The 15,005-nt window shown below is 42.9% G+C and overlaps 1 protein-coding gene across 1 annotated transcript in view; it reads right to left on the bottom strand.

The window, feature by feature from the left end:
• LOC129838586 (E3 ubiquitin-protein ligase pellino homolog 1-like) overlaps positions 1–15,005 on the bottom strand; it is a 54,544-nt gene that overhangs the window by 19,580 nt on the left and 19,959 nt on the right. The window contains exon 2 of the mRNA XM_055905664.1: positions 9,457–9,680. Coding sequence (XP_055761639.1) covers positions 9,457–9,542 — 86 coding nt within the window. The 5' untranslated portion in view covers positions 9,543–9,680. The remainder of the gene's footprint in view (positions 1–9,456; positions 9,681–15,005) is intronic.

The following is a 15,005-nucleotide window of genomic DNA, read 5'->3' on the forward strand; positions in this document are numbered from 1 at the left end:
TGGTAAAAGTAGTAGCCTACAATAAGGAAAAATTCCAGGTAAACAGAAAGTGTCCAGATAAATTAGATAATATTAGTTAATGCTTACCCAGACACACTTGTCTAAATTGATGGGTCATGTGAAAGAAATGCTCTAACCCCCAGCCACATCTTGCTAAGTGGATGGGTCTCTACAGAAAGTGTAAACAGTACAGCGAAATGGTTACTTGCATAGTAGCAATATCAAAAATAGATAGTGTCAATATAAAGAACAAAATAACAAGTGTCAATGCCAGTAGAGAAAGAACAAAATAATATACCGTATGTACAATAACAATATCAATAACAATATCAGTGATACTGGTGATAGATGAGGTAGTTATATGCATACAATCACAAGTGGCTGAGCAGCAGGATAAAAAAAGAAAAATTGTAGCAGCAACATATGTGTTAGGAGAGAGTCATGCGAATGTCCATATAGGCACTGCAGATAGTGCTGATGACTGGGAACTCTCCCCCAGTGATGAACTGGTCCGTACGAACCACGCATGAACAAGGGACTCTATATTCGGATAGCCTGTTTCTGTCCTGCCCTTGACTTTGGTGCAGAGCATGTGATGTCAATAGCCTCTTCGTCACAACACTCCCTGATCTTCTCAAAAAGATGAGTTTGTCTAGCTGTGTCCAGACCAGGTGGTGCTTGTACATGCAGACCATCTACGGGAGGAAGAATGTCAGTGTTGCGCAGCAGCTGAAACCTGATCCCGACTCAGTCCGAACGCTTCTTGGCGACAACAACACCAGGCCCCAGAGCAATGAAGCTGTAAAATAGGAAATAACCAACAAAAATTAGACGACATTACAACCTTGCATGACATCAATTCACCTCTCAAGTTTAGATAAGAAGAATAACCTCATACAATGCAAGGAAAATGATATTCACCTGAAGTGCTGGTACTGCTTGATCTGTGGCAGCGTCCTGAAGTACGGAGTCAGGTGTTGTTGCCAGCCAAAGCTTTCCACCAGCACTGTAACATCCTCCAGTCCAACCAGCTGTGGGATGTTGACCACTGTCACAGTACTGTCCTTCACACCACCAGCAATCTCCGACAAAGTGTTCACTCTGGTCTTGAGATGGCAGCAGCTTTCCACCAAAATATTTGTGTCCTGGGTGGAGTCCTGGTAATACTATTGCATTATCCTCTGCATAGTTGTTAATGAAGTTTCACAACTCGCTGCAAGTCCTCATGCTTCAGGTGTAGCTCTCTTTTGACGGGAGGCATTAGACCAAGGCTCTCCAACCCTGTTCTTGGAGAGCTATCGTCCTGTAGGTTTTCGCTCCAACCCTAATATAGCACACCTGATTCTAATAATTAGTTAGTTGATAAGATGAATCAGGTTAATTACAACTGGTGTTGGAGTGAAAAACCTACAGGAGGGTAGCTCTCCAGGAACAGAGTTGGAGAGCCCTGCATTAGACCATTCTCCCTGTATGACTAGTGGAGCCCTTAACCAACAATAAAGGGGGAAGGGCAATGCAAATAGTCTGGGTAGCCATTAGATTAGATGTTCAGTAGTCTCATAGCGTGAGGGTAGAAGCTGTTTAGAAGCCTCTTGGATCTAGACTTGGTGCTCCGGTACCGCTTACCGTGCAGGAGCAGAGAGAACCGTCTGTGACTAGGGTGGCTGGAGTCTTTTGATAATTATTATGGCATTTCTCTGACACAGCCTGGTATAGAGGTCCTGGATGGCAGGAAGCTTGGCCCCGGTGATGTACTGGGCCGTACGCACTACCCTCTGTAGCGTCTTGCGGTAGGAGGCCGAGCAGTTGCCATACCATGCAGTAATGCAACCAGTCAGGATGCTCTCGATGGTGCAGCTGTAGAAACTATTGAGGATCTGAGGACCTATGCCAAATCTTTTCAGTCCCTAACGGGGAATAGGTTTTGTCATGCCCTCTTCACCACTGTCTTGGTGTGCTTGGACCATGTTAGTTTGTTGGTGATGTGGACACCAAGGAACTTGAAGCTCTCAACCTGCTCCACTACAGCCCGGTTGATGAGAATGGGGGCGTGATCGGTCCTCCTTTTCCTGTAGTCCACAATCATGTCTTTAGATCATGTTGAGGGAGAGGTTGTTGTCCTGGCACCACACAGCCAGGTATGACCTCCTCCCTATAGGCTGTCTCATTGTTGTCGGTGACCAAGCCTACCACTGTTGTGTCATCAGCAAAATTATTGATGGTGTTGGAGTCGTGCCTGGCCGTGCTGTCATGACTGAACAGGGAGTACAGGAGGGGACTGAGCACGCACCCCTGAGGGGCCCCCGTGTTGAGGACCAGCGTGTGGATGTGTTGTTACCTACCCTTACCACCTGGGGGCGGCCTGTCAGGAAGTCCAGGATCCAGTTGCAGATGGAGGTGTTTAGTCCCAGGGTCCTTGGCTTAGTGGTGTGCTTTGAGGGCACTATGGTGTTGAATGCTGAGCTGTAGTCAATGAATAGCATTCACATAGGTGTTCCTTATGTCCAGGTGGGAAAGGGCAGTGTGGAGTGCAATAGAGATTGTATCATATGTGGATCTGTTGGGGCGGTATGCAAATTGGAGTGGGTCTAGGGTTTCTGGGATAATGGTGTTGATGTGTGCCATGACCAGCCTTTCAAAGCACTTCATGGCTACCGACGTGAGTGCCCTGGTCGGTAGTCATTTAGGCAGGTTACCTTAGTGTTCTTGGGCACAGGGACTATGCTGGTCTGCTTGAAAGATGTTGGTATTACAGACTCAGACAGGGAGAGGTTGAAAATACCAGTGAAGACACTTGCCAGTTGGTCAGCGCATGCATGGAGTACACGTCCTGGTAATCCGTCTGTGAATGTTGACCTATTTAAAGGTCTTACTCACGTCGGCTGAGGAGAGCGTGATCGAACAGTCATCCGGAACAGCTGATGCTCTCATGCATGTTTCAGTGTTACTTGCCTCGAAGCGAGCATAGAATTAATTTAGCTCGTCTGGTAGGCTCATGTCACTGGGCAGCTCTTGGCTGTGCTTCCCTTTGTAGTTTGTAATAGTTTGCAAGCCCTGCCACATCCGACAAGCATCGGAACCGGAGTAATACGATTTGATCTTAGTCCTGTATTGACCCTTTGCCTGTTTGATCGTCGGAGTGCAAAGCAGGATTTCTTATAAGCTTCTGGGTTAGAGACCCGCTCCTTGAAAGCGGCAGCTCTACCCTTTAGCTCAGTGCAGATGTTGTCTGTAATCCATGGCTTCTGGTTGGGGTAAGTACGCACAGTCACTGTGGGGACGACGTCATCGATGCACTTATTGATGAAGCCAGTGACTGATGTGGTGTACTCCTCAATGGGATCGGAAGAATCCCGGAACATATTCCAGTCTGTGCTAGCATAACCGTCCTGTAGCTTAGCATCTGCTTCATCTGACCATTTTTATATTGACCGAGTCACTGGTGCTTCCTGCTTTAATTTTTGCTTATAAGTAGGAATCAGGAAGATAGAATTATGGTCAGATTTGCCAAATGGAGGGCGAGAGAGAGCTTCATACGCATCTCTGTGTGTGGAGTAAAGGTGGTCTAGAGTTTCTTTCCCTCTGGTTGCAAATTTAACATGCTGGTAGAAATTAGGAAAAACGCATTTAAGTTTCCCTGCATTAAAGTCCCCGGCCACTAGGAGGGGCATCTCTGGATGCGCGTTGTCCTGTTTGCTTATGGTAGTGTACAGCTCATTGAGTGCGGTCTTAGTACCACCATAGTTCTGTTGTGGTATGAAAAATACAGATGAAAACTCTCTTGGTACAGTTGAAGTCGGAAGTTTACATACACCTTAGCCAAACACCTTTAAACTCAGTTTCACAATTCCTGACATTTAATCCTAGTAAAAATGCCATGTCTTAGGTCAGTTAGGATCACCACTTTATTTTAAGAATGTGAAATGTCAGAATAATAGTAGAGAGAATTATTTATTTCAGCTTTAATTTCTTTCATCACATTCCCAGTGGGTCAGAAGTTTACATACACTCAATTAGTATTTGGTAGCATTGCCTTTAAATTGTATATCTTGGGTCAAATGTTTCAGGTAGCCTTCCACAAGCTTCCCACAATAAGTTGGGTGAAATTTGGCCCATTCCTCCTGACAGAGCTGGTGTAACTGAGTCAGGTTTGTAGGCCTCCTTGCTCGCACATGCTTTTTCAGTTCTGCCCACAAATTTTCTATAGTATTGAAGTCAGGGCTTTGTTATGGCCACTCTAATACCTTGACTTTGTTGTCCTTAAGCCATTTTGCCACAACTTTGGAAGTATGCTTGGGGTCATTGTCTATTTGCAAGACCCATTTGCGACCAAGCTTTAACTTCCTGACTTTTGTCTTGAGATGTTGCTTCAATATATTCACATAATTGTCCTGCCTCATGATGCCATCTATTTTGTGAAGTGCACCAGTCCCTCCTGCAGCAAAGCACCCCCACAACATGATGCTGCCACCCCGTGCTTCACGGTTGGGATGGTGTTCTTCAGCTTGCAAGCCTTCCCCTTTTTCCTCCAAACATAACGAAGGTCATTATGCCAAACAGTTATTTTTCAGACCGGAGGACATTTCTCCACAAAGTACGATCTTTGTCCCCATGTGCAGTTGCAAATCGTAGTCTGGCTTTTTTATGGCGGTTTTGGAGCAGTGGCTTCTTCCTTGCTGAGCGGCCTTTCAGGTTATGTCGACATAGGACTTGTTTTACTGTGGATGTAGATACTTTTGTACCTGTTTCCTGCAGCATCTTCACAAAGCTGTTGTTCTGGGATTGATTTGTACTTTTCACACCAAAGTACGTTCATCTCTAGGAGACAGAACACATCTCCTTCCTGAGTGGTATGACGGCTGCATGGTCCCATGGTGTTTACACTTGCGTACTATTGTTTGTACAGATAAACCTGGTACCTTCAGGCATTTGGAAATTGCTCCCAAAGATGAAATAGACTTGTGGAGGTCTACATTTTTTTCTTCTGAGGTCATGGCTGATTTCTTTTGATTTTCCCATGATGTCAAGCAAAGAGGCACTGGGTTTGAAGGTAGGCCTTGAAATACATCCACAGGTACACCTCCAATTGACTCAAATTATGTCAATTAGCATATCAGAAGCTAAAGCCATGACATACTTTTCTGGGATTTTTCAAGCTGTTTAAAGGCACAGTCAACTTAGTGTATGTAAACTTCTGACCCACTGAAAATGTGATACAATTAATTATAAGTGAAATAATCTGTCTGTAAACAATTGTTGGAAAAATTACTTGTGTCATGCACAAAGTAGATGTCCTAACCGACTTCCCAAAACTATAGTTTGTTAACAAGACATTTCTGGAGTGGTTGAAAAACGAGTTTTAATGACTCCAACCTAAGTGTATATAAACTTCCGACTTCAATTGTAGATAGTGTGGTCTACAGCTTATCATGAGATACTCTACCTCAGGCGAGCAAAACCTTGAGACTTCCTTAGATATCGTGCACCAGCTGTTGTTTACAGATATACATAGACCACCACCCCTTGTCTTACCATAGGCTGGTGCGTGTTCTACTGATGCTGAAAGACAAATTCCAGACACAAATATGTTAGCATTATTATGCAGTAGATAGCCGTAATCACCATCAGACACACCTGGCTAACTTGATGGGTCATCTAATCATCTGGCAAAGTGGATACTTTTCTTTAGACATGTATCTAGCTAGCTAGCTAAACAATGAACCATAATCCCAATCCATAGAGTACTAGCAATTCAAACCGATTGTCATAGCTAGCTAACATTAGGCTATAACTAGCAATGCAAATGGCTTGCTGAGAGAATATCCCTACAAAGATCATACACATAATGTTAACTAGCTAGCTAACAGTACGCTTTAACTTGGTGTCTTTTGTTTAGACATGTAGCTAGCTAAACAATTAACCATAATCCCAATCCATAGAATATTAGCAATTCCAGCTGAATGTCATAGCTAGCACAAATTAACCAAATAGGTTCAATCTTAGCTAGTTAGCTAAAATTAGTTTATAACTAGCAATGCAAATTGCTTTCCGAGATAATATTACTACACAGATCTAACAGTAAGATTACTACACTAGCTAACAGTAAGCTTTAACTTGCAATGAAAACAACTTTCTGACAAAATGAGAAATGTATAATATCTGAAACTGTAGCTAGACTCTTACCGATATACATGGATGAACGCTTCCCGGCAGACTGCAATCCCTTTCATTAAATAAGACGTCCTGTGTCGTTTCCATTTTTTTTGTACAGCTTGCTTGGCTCGTTGTGTCAAGTCACTCTGATTCACACTGACCGTGTGTAATGCCATAAGAATCATCAGATCTGTCTCCCTCTCTGTCACGGATGCCATGGTTGCACTTAGTTTGAAGATGTCATCCGGAGGCAGGTGTTTTATCTTCTTGAGGGCCGGTGGCAGTATTTGGTATTTCGGATGACTAACGTGCCCAAAGTAAACTGCCTGTTACTCAGGCCCAGAAGCTAAAATATGCATATAATTGGTAGCGAAAACCCGAGGAGAATCCATACGGATTTTTTGTTGTTGTTGAGCTCACCACTCATTGAAATGGGACAGATTGCAGTTCCTAGGGCTTGCAGTAGATGTCAACAGTCTTTAGAAAGAGTTTCAGGCTTGTTTTTGAAAAATTTGCTAGAATTTGTAGTTTTTCTAAGTGGCTCCCATTTTAGCTGTAGTATTGTGGCAAGCCTTTGTTATTTATCTCCGGTAATAAACATACTATTCTTCGTCTTAAATTGTATCATTTATTTACATATTAGGGTACCTGAGGATTGATTAGAAACGTTGTTTGACTTGTTTGGACGAAGTTTATTGGTAACCTTTGAGATTAATTTGTATTTACAGATGGCATACATGTTTGTTATTAAGGCACATGTAAGTTCAAATTTTCCAGAAGGCATTTCTGCCAAAAAATGCATTATGATAAAAAATATAAATAAACGTTCAAATGTCTCTCCTGTGAAGACTTGCGACATACACTTAGTTTCCTGAAACGTGTCACATATGTGGGAACTCCTTCAAGACTGTTGGAAAAGCATTCCTCATGAAGCTGGTTGAGAGAATGCCCAGAGTGTGCAAAGCTGTCATCAAGGCAAAGGGTGGCTACTTTGAAGAATCGCAAATATAAAATATATGATTCCACATGTGTTATTTCATAGTTTTGATATCATCACTATTATTCTACAATGTAGAAAATAGTAAAAAATAAAAATAAAAAACCCTGGTACTATATATATATATATATATATATATATATATATATATATATACACAGTGCATTCGGAAAGTATTCTGACCCCTTGTGTGCTTAGGGTCGTTGTCCTGCTGGAAGTTATCATCAAGGATTTCTCTGTACTTTTCTCCGTTCATCTTTCCCTCAATCCTGACTGGTCTCCCAGTCCCTGCCTATGAAAAACATCCCCACAGCATGATGCTGCCACCACCATGCTTCACCGTAGGGATGGTGCCAGGTTTGCTCCAGACCTGACGCTTGGCATTTGTCACGTATACTCCCTCACTGGCCTTTAAGTCACCAGATTGCTGATTAATACGCACACCTGTCACCATCGTCACGCGCACCAGCGCTTATGGACACTCACCTGGACTCCATCACCTCCTTGATTACCTGCCCTATTTATGTCAATCCCTTTGGTTCCTTCCCCAGGCGTTATTGTTTCTGTATCATGTCGGTGAGCTGTTTGTGTTTCTTGTTTTGTTCATGGTCGTTTATTCATTAAATGTATTCACTCCCTGAACGTGCTTCCCGACTCTCAGCGTACATCGTTACAGCATTCAGGCCAAAGAGTTCAATCGTTGTTTCATCAGACCAGAGAATCTTGTTTCTCATTGTCTAAGTCTTTAGGTGCTTTTTGGCAAACTCCAAGAGGGCTGTCATGTGCCTTTTTCTTCTGTCTGGCCACTCTACCACTCTACCATTGTCTTTCTGGAAGGTTCTCCCATCTCCACAGAGAAACTCTGGAGCTCTGTCAGAGTGACCATCGGTTTCTTGGTCACCTCCCTGACAAAGGCCCTTCTCCCCCGATTGCTCAGTTTGGCCGGGCGGCCAGCTCTAGGAAGAGTCTTGGTTGTTATAAACTTCTTCAATTTAAGAATGATTGCCACCGTGTTCTTGGGGACCGTCAATACTGCTGACATTTTTTGGTACCATTCCCCAGATCTGTGCCTCGACACAATCCTGTCTCGGAGCTCGATGGACAATTCCTTCGACCTCATGGTTTTGTTTTTGCTCTGGCATGCACTGTCAACTGTTGGACCTGATATAGACAGCCTTTCCGAATCATGTCCAATCAATTGAATTTACTACAATCAAGTTTTAGAAACATCTCAAGGATGATCAATGGAAACAGGATGGAACTGAGCTCAATTTCTAGTCTAATAGCAAAGGGTCTGAATGCGATTGATGAGAAAATATATATTTAATCTATTTTAGAATAAGGCTGTAACGTAACAAAATGTGGAAAAAGGAAAGGGGTCTGAATTCTTTCCGAATGCACTGTATATATACAGTATACAGTGGGGAGAACAAGTATTTGATACACTGTCGATTTTGCAGGTTTTCCTACTTACAAAGCATGTAGAGGTCTGTAATTTTTATCATAGGTACACTTCAACTGTGAGAGACGGAATCTAAAACAAACCCCAGAAAATCACATTGTATGATTTTTAAGTAATTAATTTGCATTTTATTGCATGACATAAGTATTTGATCACCTACCAACCAGTAAGAATTCCGGCTCTCACAGACCTGTTAGTTTTTCTTTAAGAAGCCCTACTGTTCTCCACTCATTACCTGTATTAACTGCACTTGTTTGAACTCGTTACCTGTATAAAAGACACCTGTCCACACACTCAATCAAACAGACTCCAACCTCTCCACAATGGTCATTTTTTACTTTTGGAATGTGCAGATTGTTTTGCATTGTTTTTTAGGTATTAGTACTTCACTGTTGGAGATAGAAACACAAGCATTACGCTGCGCCTGTGATAACAAGGCCATGACCATGGTACTTGCCTATCGAGCAGTAAGAGGAACTGCCCCTCCCTACCTTCAGGCTATGCTCATACCCTACACCCCAATCGAGCACTCAGTTCTGCCTCCTTTGGTCTCTTGGCCCTCCCACCCCTGTCCTGGCACCCCAATGGTGGAACCAGCTTTACCGTGAAGCTAGGACAGCAGAGTCCCTGCACATCTTCCCGAAAGCACCTGAAATCCTACCTCTTCAAAGAGTATCTTAAATACCCCCCCCCCCCCCCCCCCACCTCAACCCCCACCCCCCAAAAATGTATAAATACATTCCTGAACCAACACTTGCACTTGCCTGCCCACCCCCTCAATAATATCAGATTAGGATAACCCTACTGTACATAAGCAACCAAATGCAATTAAACCTCCTCTTACCCCAGAACAATGAGCTCTCCGTATTTGACTGGCACTTTGGTGGAGGCTGGGGTGGTGGAGATGTTTTCCTGGTCGGGAGAGAACATTGGTGCAGCTGTCAGGGGGGAGAGTGATGAGGACCTCTCCCACGGTGAACACTCAATCCTCTGTCTCCTTTTTCCTCAGAGTCTGCTCCTTTTTCCTCAGTGTCTGGTCATCCCGCCTCTCACTACGCCACACTCAACCTGCAGACAAATCAAAAAAACAGCAGACGAGACATTTAGTCAGGATCAAACAGTGACTCAGAGCAGACACAACAGACATCCCAGGTGCGCCTAGAACAGCAGACGTATATTAGTCAATACGAGACTGTGAGCGAGACTAAAACAAACAACAGACGCAACAACCGAGATTGCTGTGTCTCCAAAGCATATGATACACCACAACACATCGATTACTCACACTCACGTTGAGATTATCGAAGAGCGTGCTACAGGTACCACAGGTGGATAATAGTCAGTAAGAGAGAGAGAGAGATAGACTAAACAAACAAACAGAGGCAACAACCAAGATTGATGAGTCTCCAATGATAAACCACATTGATTACTCAATCTGTGACCTGTGGCGCGTATCATAAACAGGTAAGCTGCTATCCTGGGTTTGGTTGCTAGTAACTTTCTTAAGACTTGCAGCTGAAGAAACAGACTAATGCAATAATAGTAATACTTCAGAAAGCATGTTAGCTTTAGTTACATAGTGCAGCAGGACGGTTAAAGTGACCGGTCACACAAATCCATCAGGCGGCGAGTAAAAAGCTCAACTCCCCACAGCTAGACAGGCTCGGCACTAATCTGCAGCTTTGCTGCTACTGCAGGGAGGGTTCAGAGAGCAGGCTCTTAGCATCGCAACGACAGGGGACTTAGTGGGGTGCAAACAAAGCTAATGAGACCAGACATATGTCACACCCTTCAATTTTCAGCCGACTACCGCGGGCCATAGTTATCAATGTTGACCTTGGCTGGCTCTCTTTATGCTGTCTGCATGGCATAGCATGAGCTTATCTTATAAGCATCTTATAAGCAAGAATGGAGTCACACAATTTGTTTATATGTCTGACATCCAACAACTTTAGCTGAAAATGAACTCACAAATTCGAAATGGAAAATTCAATGGTGTCATCCCCCACTACCGTCAACTCCTGATAAGTGCACATCAGATCAATTGTTTAAAAAGTGCAATATAGCTCCTAGTCCCAATTCAATTGCATAATTTTTAATTGCCTTTGATAACTAACTGCGTGTTCCGGTTAAGTGCAAACTGTCACAACTGTCCCAAGCCATTGCATTTATCAGTTATCAGAGTTGACTGTCGTCCCTTATGTTAGTTGATGCTCTCAACCTTTGGTAAACTTTAGTACATGAGGCGTACGGATAGAGAGTAGGTCAGTGTCAGCTCCAGGAACTGATCTGAGCTTGACAGATCCCCCCGACAGTGTTGATAGTCATTTACAACATTAACAATGTCTACACTGTATATCTGATCAATTTTATGTTATTTTAATGGACAAAAAATGTGCTTTTCTTTAAAAAACAAGGACATTTCTAGGTGACCCCTTTTTAACGGTAGTGTATGTGTGTTTGGGTTGTGTCGGTCTGCGTGTGTGTGTTGTGTGTGTATGTGTGCGTATGTAGTGTACAGTATATGAATGTGTGTTGGTTTTGTGTGGGAGTGTCAATGTAGTGTGTGTGAGTGCATGCGTGTGTATATGGTTTGCATATATAGTCTAGTGAGTGTGGATAGGGTCAGTGCAAGATAGAGTCAGTGCAGGTAGTTTGGGTACCCTTAATTTATTATTTAGTAGTCTGGCTATGTAACAGTCTTATGGCTTCCGTGTAGAAGCTGTCTCGTAGCATGTTGGTCTGAGAGCCGGTGCTTCGGTGCAGCTGATGGTGCAGCTGTAGAACTTTTTGAGGATCCAAGGGCCCATGACAAATCTTTTCAGCCTGCTGTGGGGGAAGAGGTACTGCCATGCCCTCTTCACAACTGTGCGGGCGTGTGTGGACCATGTTAGGTCCTTAGTGATGTGGACACCAAGGAACTTGAAAGTCAAGGAACTTGACTCATCGACATCGGTGATCATGTCTACCAGCTTCGTGTCGTCAGCAAACTTGATGATGGTGTTGGAGTCATCCATGGCCATGCAGTTGTGGGTGAACAGGGAATACAGGAGGGGACTAAGCACACAGCCCAGCGGGACCCCCGTATTAAGGGTCAGCGTTGCGGAGGTGTTGTTGCATACACTCACCATCTAGGGCCGACCCATCAGGAAGTCCAGGATCCAGTTGCAGAGGGAGGGGTTTAGTCCCAGGGTCCCTAACTTGTTGATGAGCTTGGAGGGGACTATGGTGTTGAATGCTGAGCTGTAGTCTATAAACAGCATTCTCAGATAGTTATTTTCCCTCTTGTCCAGGTGGCAGAGGGCAGTGTGGATCTGTTGGGGTGGTATGCAAATTGGAGCATAAAAGGCATTTAACTCATTTGGGAGTTCTGCATCACTGGGCAATTCATGGCTAGGTTTCCCTTTGCAATCCATTATCGTCTGCAACCCCTGCCACATACAATGAACATTGATGCCGATGTAATAGGATTCCAACTTCTTCCTATATTGTCCTTTTGCATGTTTGATGTCTCGTCGGAGGTCGTAGTGGGCTTTCTTGTATGCGTCCATGTCCGTGTCCCGTTCCTTGTAAGCAGAAGCTCTAGCCTTTAGCCCAGCGAGGATATTGCCTGTAATCCATGGTTTTTGGTTTGGATACGTGCTTATAGTCACTGTAGAGACAACATCGTCTATGCACTTATTGATGAAGCCTGTGACTGTTGTGGTAAACTCCTCAATGCTATCGGATGAATCCCAGAACATATCCCAGTCTGTACTAGCAAAACAGTCTTGTAGCCTCTCGTCTGCTTCATCCTACCACTTCCGTATTGAGCACATCACTGGTACTTCCTCTTTTAGCTTTTGTTAGTAAACAGGAAGCAGGAGAATTGAGTCATGGTCAGATTTGCCAAAGGGAGGACGAGGGAGGGCCTTGTATGCATTTCTGTGGGTAGAACAAAAGTGGTCTAGAGTTTTTGAGCCTAGTGGCGCAGGACACTTGTTGGTAGAAGTGAAGTAGGACGGTTTTAAGTCTCCCCAAGTTAAAGTCTCCGCCCACCAGAAACGTTGCCTCTGGGTGAGCAGTTTCTTGTTTGTCAGGGAGAATTGAAAATTCCCAAACAATTAATTTAGCAGATTTTGTTGTAAAATGCAGCCTCGCCGACTGGCCAATCGTACCCACTGCCACTCCCTCAGCCACGCCCACCACCTAAACCCCTTTAGATCCAGAAAAAACCCTGTAAAGTATTAAGTGTTTGAAGACCCAACACCCAGGGCAAACACAGAGTATGTTCTTTGAACAGCAGTGAAATCTGCTGAATGATTTAAGCATCCATGGGGAAACAACAAGAACAGAGAAAAAGATGAGCACAAGATTCAAAAAACCTAACCCGTCCCAATTATAAGTCATAAACCGCCAATCCTGTGCCCACGATTAGCTATCTCTCAATTTCATCAAAAAAGCAGGCAGGCATTTTTTTCATCATTCCGTTCTCACAAATCACTCTTTAAAGGTCTGTTTATTAGATTTAATCAGTAACTACAATCTGGTGGCTACAGAAGCACTCAGATCTCACCAAAGGAAAGGTAACCACTTTTTTGAGAGCGGAAAGACGTACTTTCACAGTGCTTTCTCACATACTTCATAACAGTAATAGCGCTTGATTTAGAAATCAGTCTGGGACCACAATTAAATAGCTGTCCCTGGATGGCAGTGATGTTGGGTAAGGTCTGAGGCTGACTATTGAGCCCCACATTGGACGTGTCATAACACCCATAAAACCTAGCAAGTCAAACACGGAAATGGTTCCAATCTTTTTTCTCATAGGAGATTTTTGAAACATTTCAAATGAATAATGTTAATTAACATAGCATAGCATCTCCAGGCCTCCACATATACAAGCCGCTGATGCGGGCCTTTGGAACATCTACATAAAAAAAGAATAATAAATCATTTTTATATATACCATCACAATAAATACACAATTTATTTTAGTCAGGTCTAAAAAAAACATTATTATATGAAGAAAATGTATTTCAGAAGAACAGAATATTAGTTGGCCTACTGTATGTTATCTGGCTATATGGCATGCCATAGGCTGTAGCCTTGTTCATTTAGCAGACAAGCGATGCGTTCCATGCCATTATTTTATATTATATGATTTTATAGTAAGAAGAATATAATTGAACATAGCTGAATAAAATAGAAAGGATATTTTTCCCATTACAGAGTGAGCGTCCGTGCATGTGAAGTGGCTATGTTGAGCATAAAAGTGATCATTTGAAAAAGGTCCTATATGCTAGATTTAGAGTTATTTGGAAACTTTAGTTGTGAATGATACAAACCTTAGAATGTCTTCGAAATCAAGAAATGGGCTGCATGATGCAACTAACTATAGGCTACTGATGATTTGAGAAAGTTGCAAAAATGCAAATAAAAGTTTGCAAAATGTTCCTTGCCTCAGGCTGCAAACGCTGTTCTCTCATGAAGAGATCATATTTTCACCCTCTTCTCAACTGAATCTTGTCTTTACTAACATGTAAAATTAGTTTCGATTTTGAATGTCCCAATATCAATTGGGCAGGAACAGGGGCAGGGGAAAAAATAAATGTAATCTCTATGCACTTGAATAGTGAATGGAAGCCGGGTAGACTACTCTGGTTATTTCACTCCACACAACAACCACTGGTTGAGGAGCACGCTGGGCGACAATTGATATTCCGCCCAAACTCTGTATGCCATGGGCTCTCCAACCCTGTTCCTGCAGCTACCCAGTGCTTCATTTTGGAAACCAAGTGAAATCTGTTCAGGAACATCGATAGTAACATATTTTCACAATGAAACATATTTCATTAAACTGTTAACAAACCATCTCTCTGAAGGAAAAAGGGGAGGAGATGGAAACGCACAGTTGTGAGATATTCTGTAGCTAAAGGTAATGTGTCAAGCTATTCATTCTGAAAATATAATGCCCTATTACTAGGCTATTCAAAATCAAATACAAACTCACTATAATTGTAGGCTAACTGTGTAAGCCGCCCTGCACAACCAACAGCATCACCTAGGCCTATACGTTCACTCCCAGACTCATGGATAGAACGTTTGGAGTGTAGAATAGGGTAACCAGTCCACCCAGTATGCATACTAATACAGTCAAAGGCGATTACTACAATTTGTTTAATTTTGTATTGGCTAGACCAATTATGTACCAAAGACATCTTAAATTAGTTTTTTTGTATGTTTTTCTGCCCTGTGTAATATGCCTATGTATTGTATAATGGCACAATCCTTATTTTAATTCTGTTTTTTGGGGGGGCTTGTGCTCATATAAAGGCCTATGTGTATGCATACGCTCCAATATTAGATATGCTCTAATATGCATATGGATATTTTGAATGAATCATTACCTTAGAA

The sequence above is a fragment of the Salvelinus fontinalis genome, chromosome 3, assembly GCF_029448725.1.
Source record: "Salvelinus fontinalis isolate EN_2023a chromosome 3, ASM2944872v1, whole genome shotgun sequence".
In the NCBI taxonomy this organism is placed as follows: domain Eukaryota; kingdom Metazoa; phylum Chordata; class Actinopteri; order Salmoniformes; family Salmonidae; genus Salvelinus; species Salvelinus fontinalis.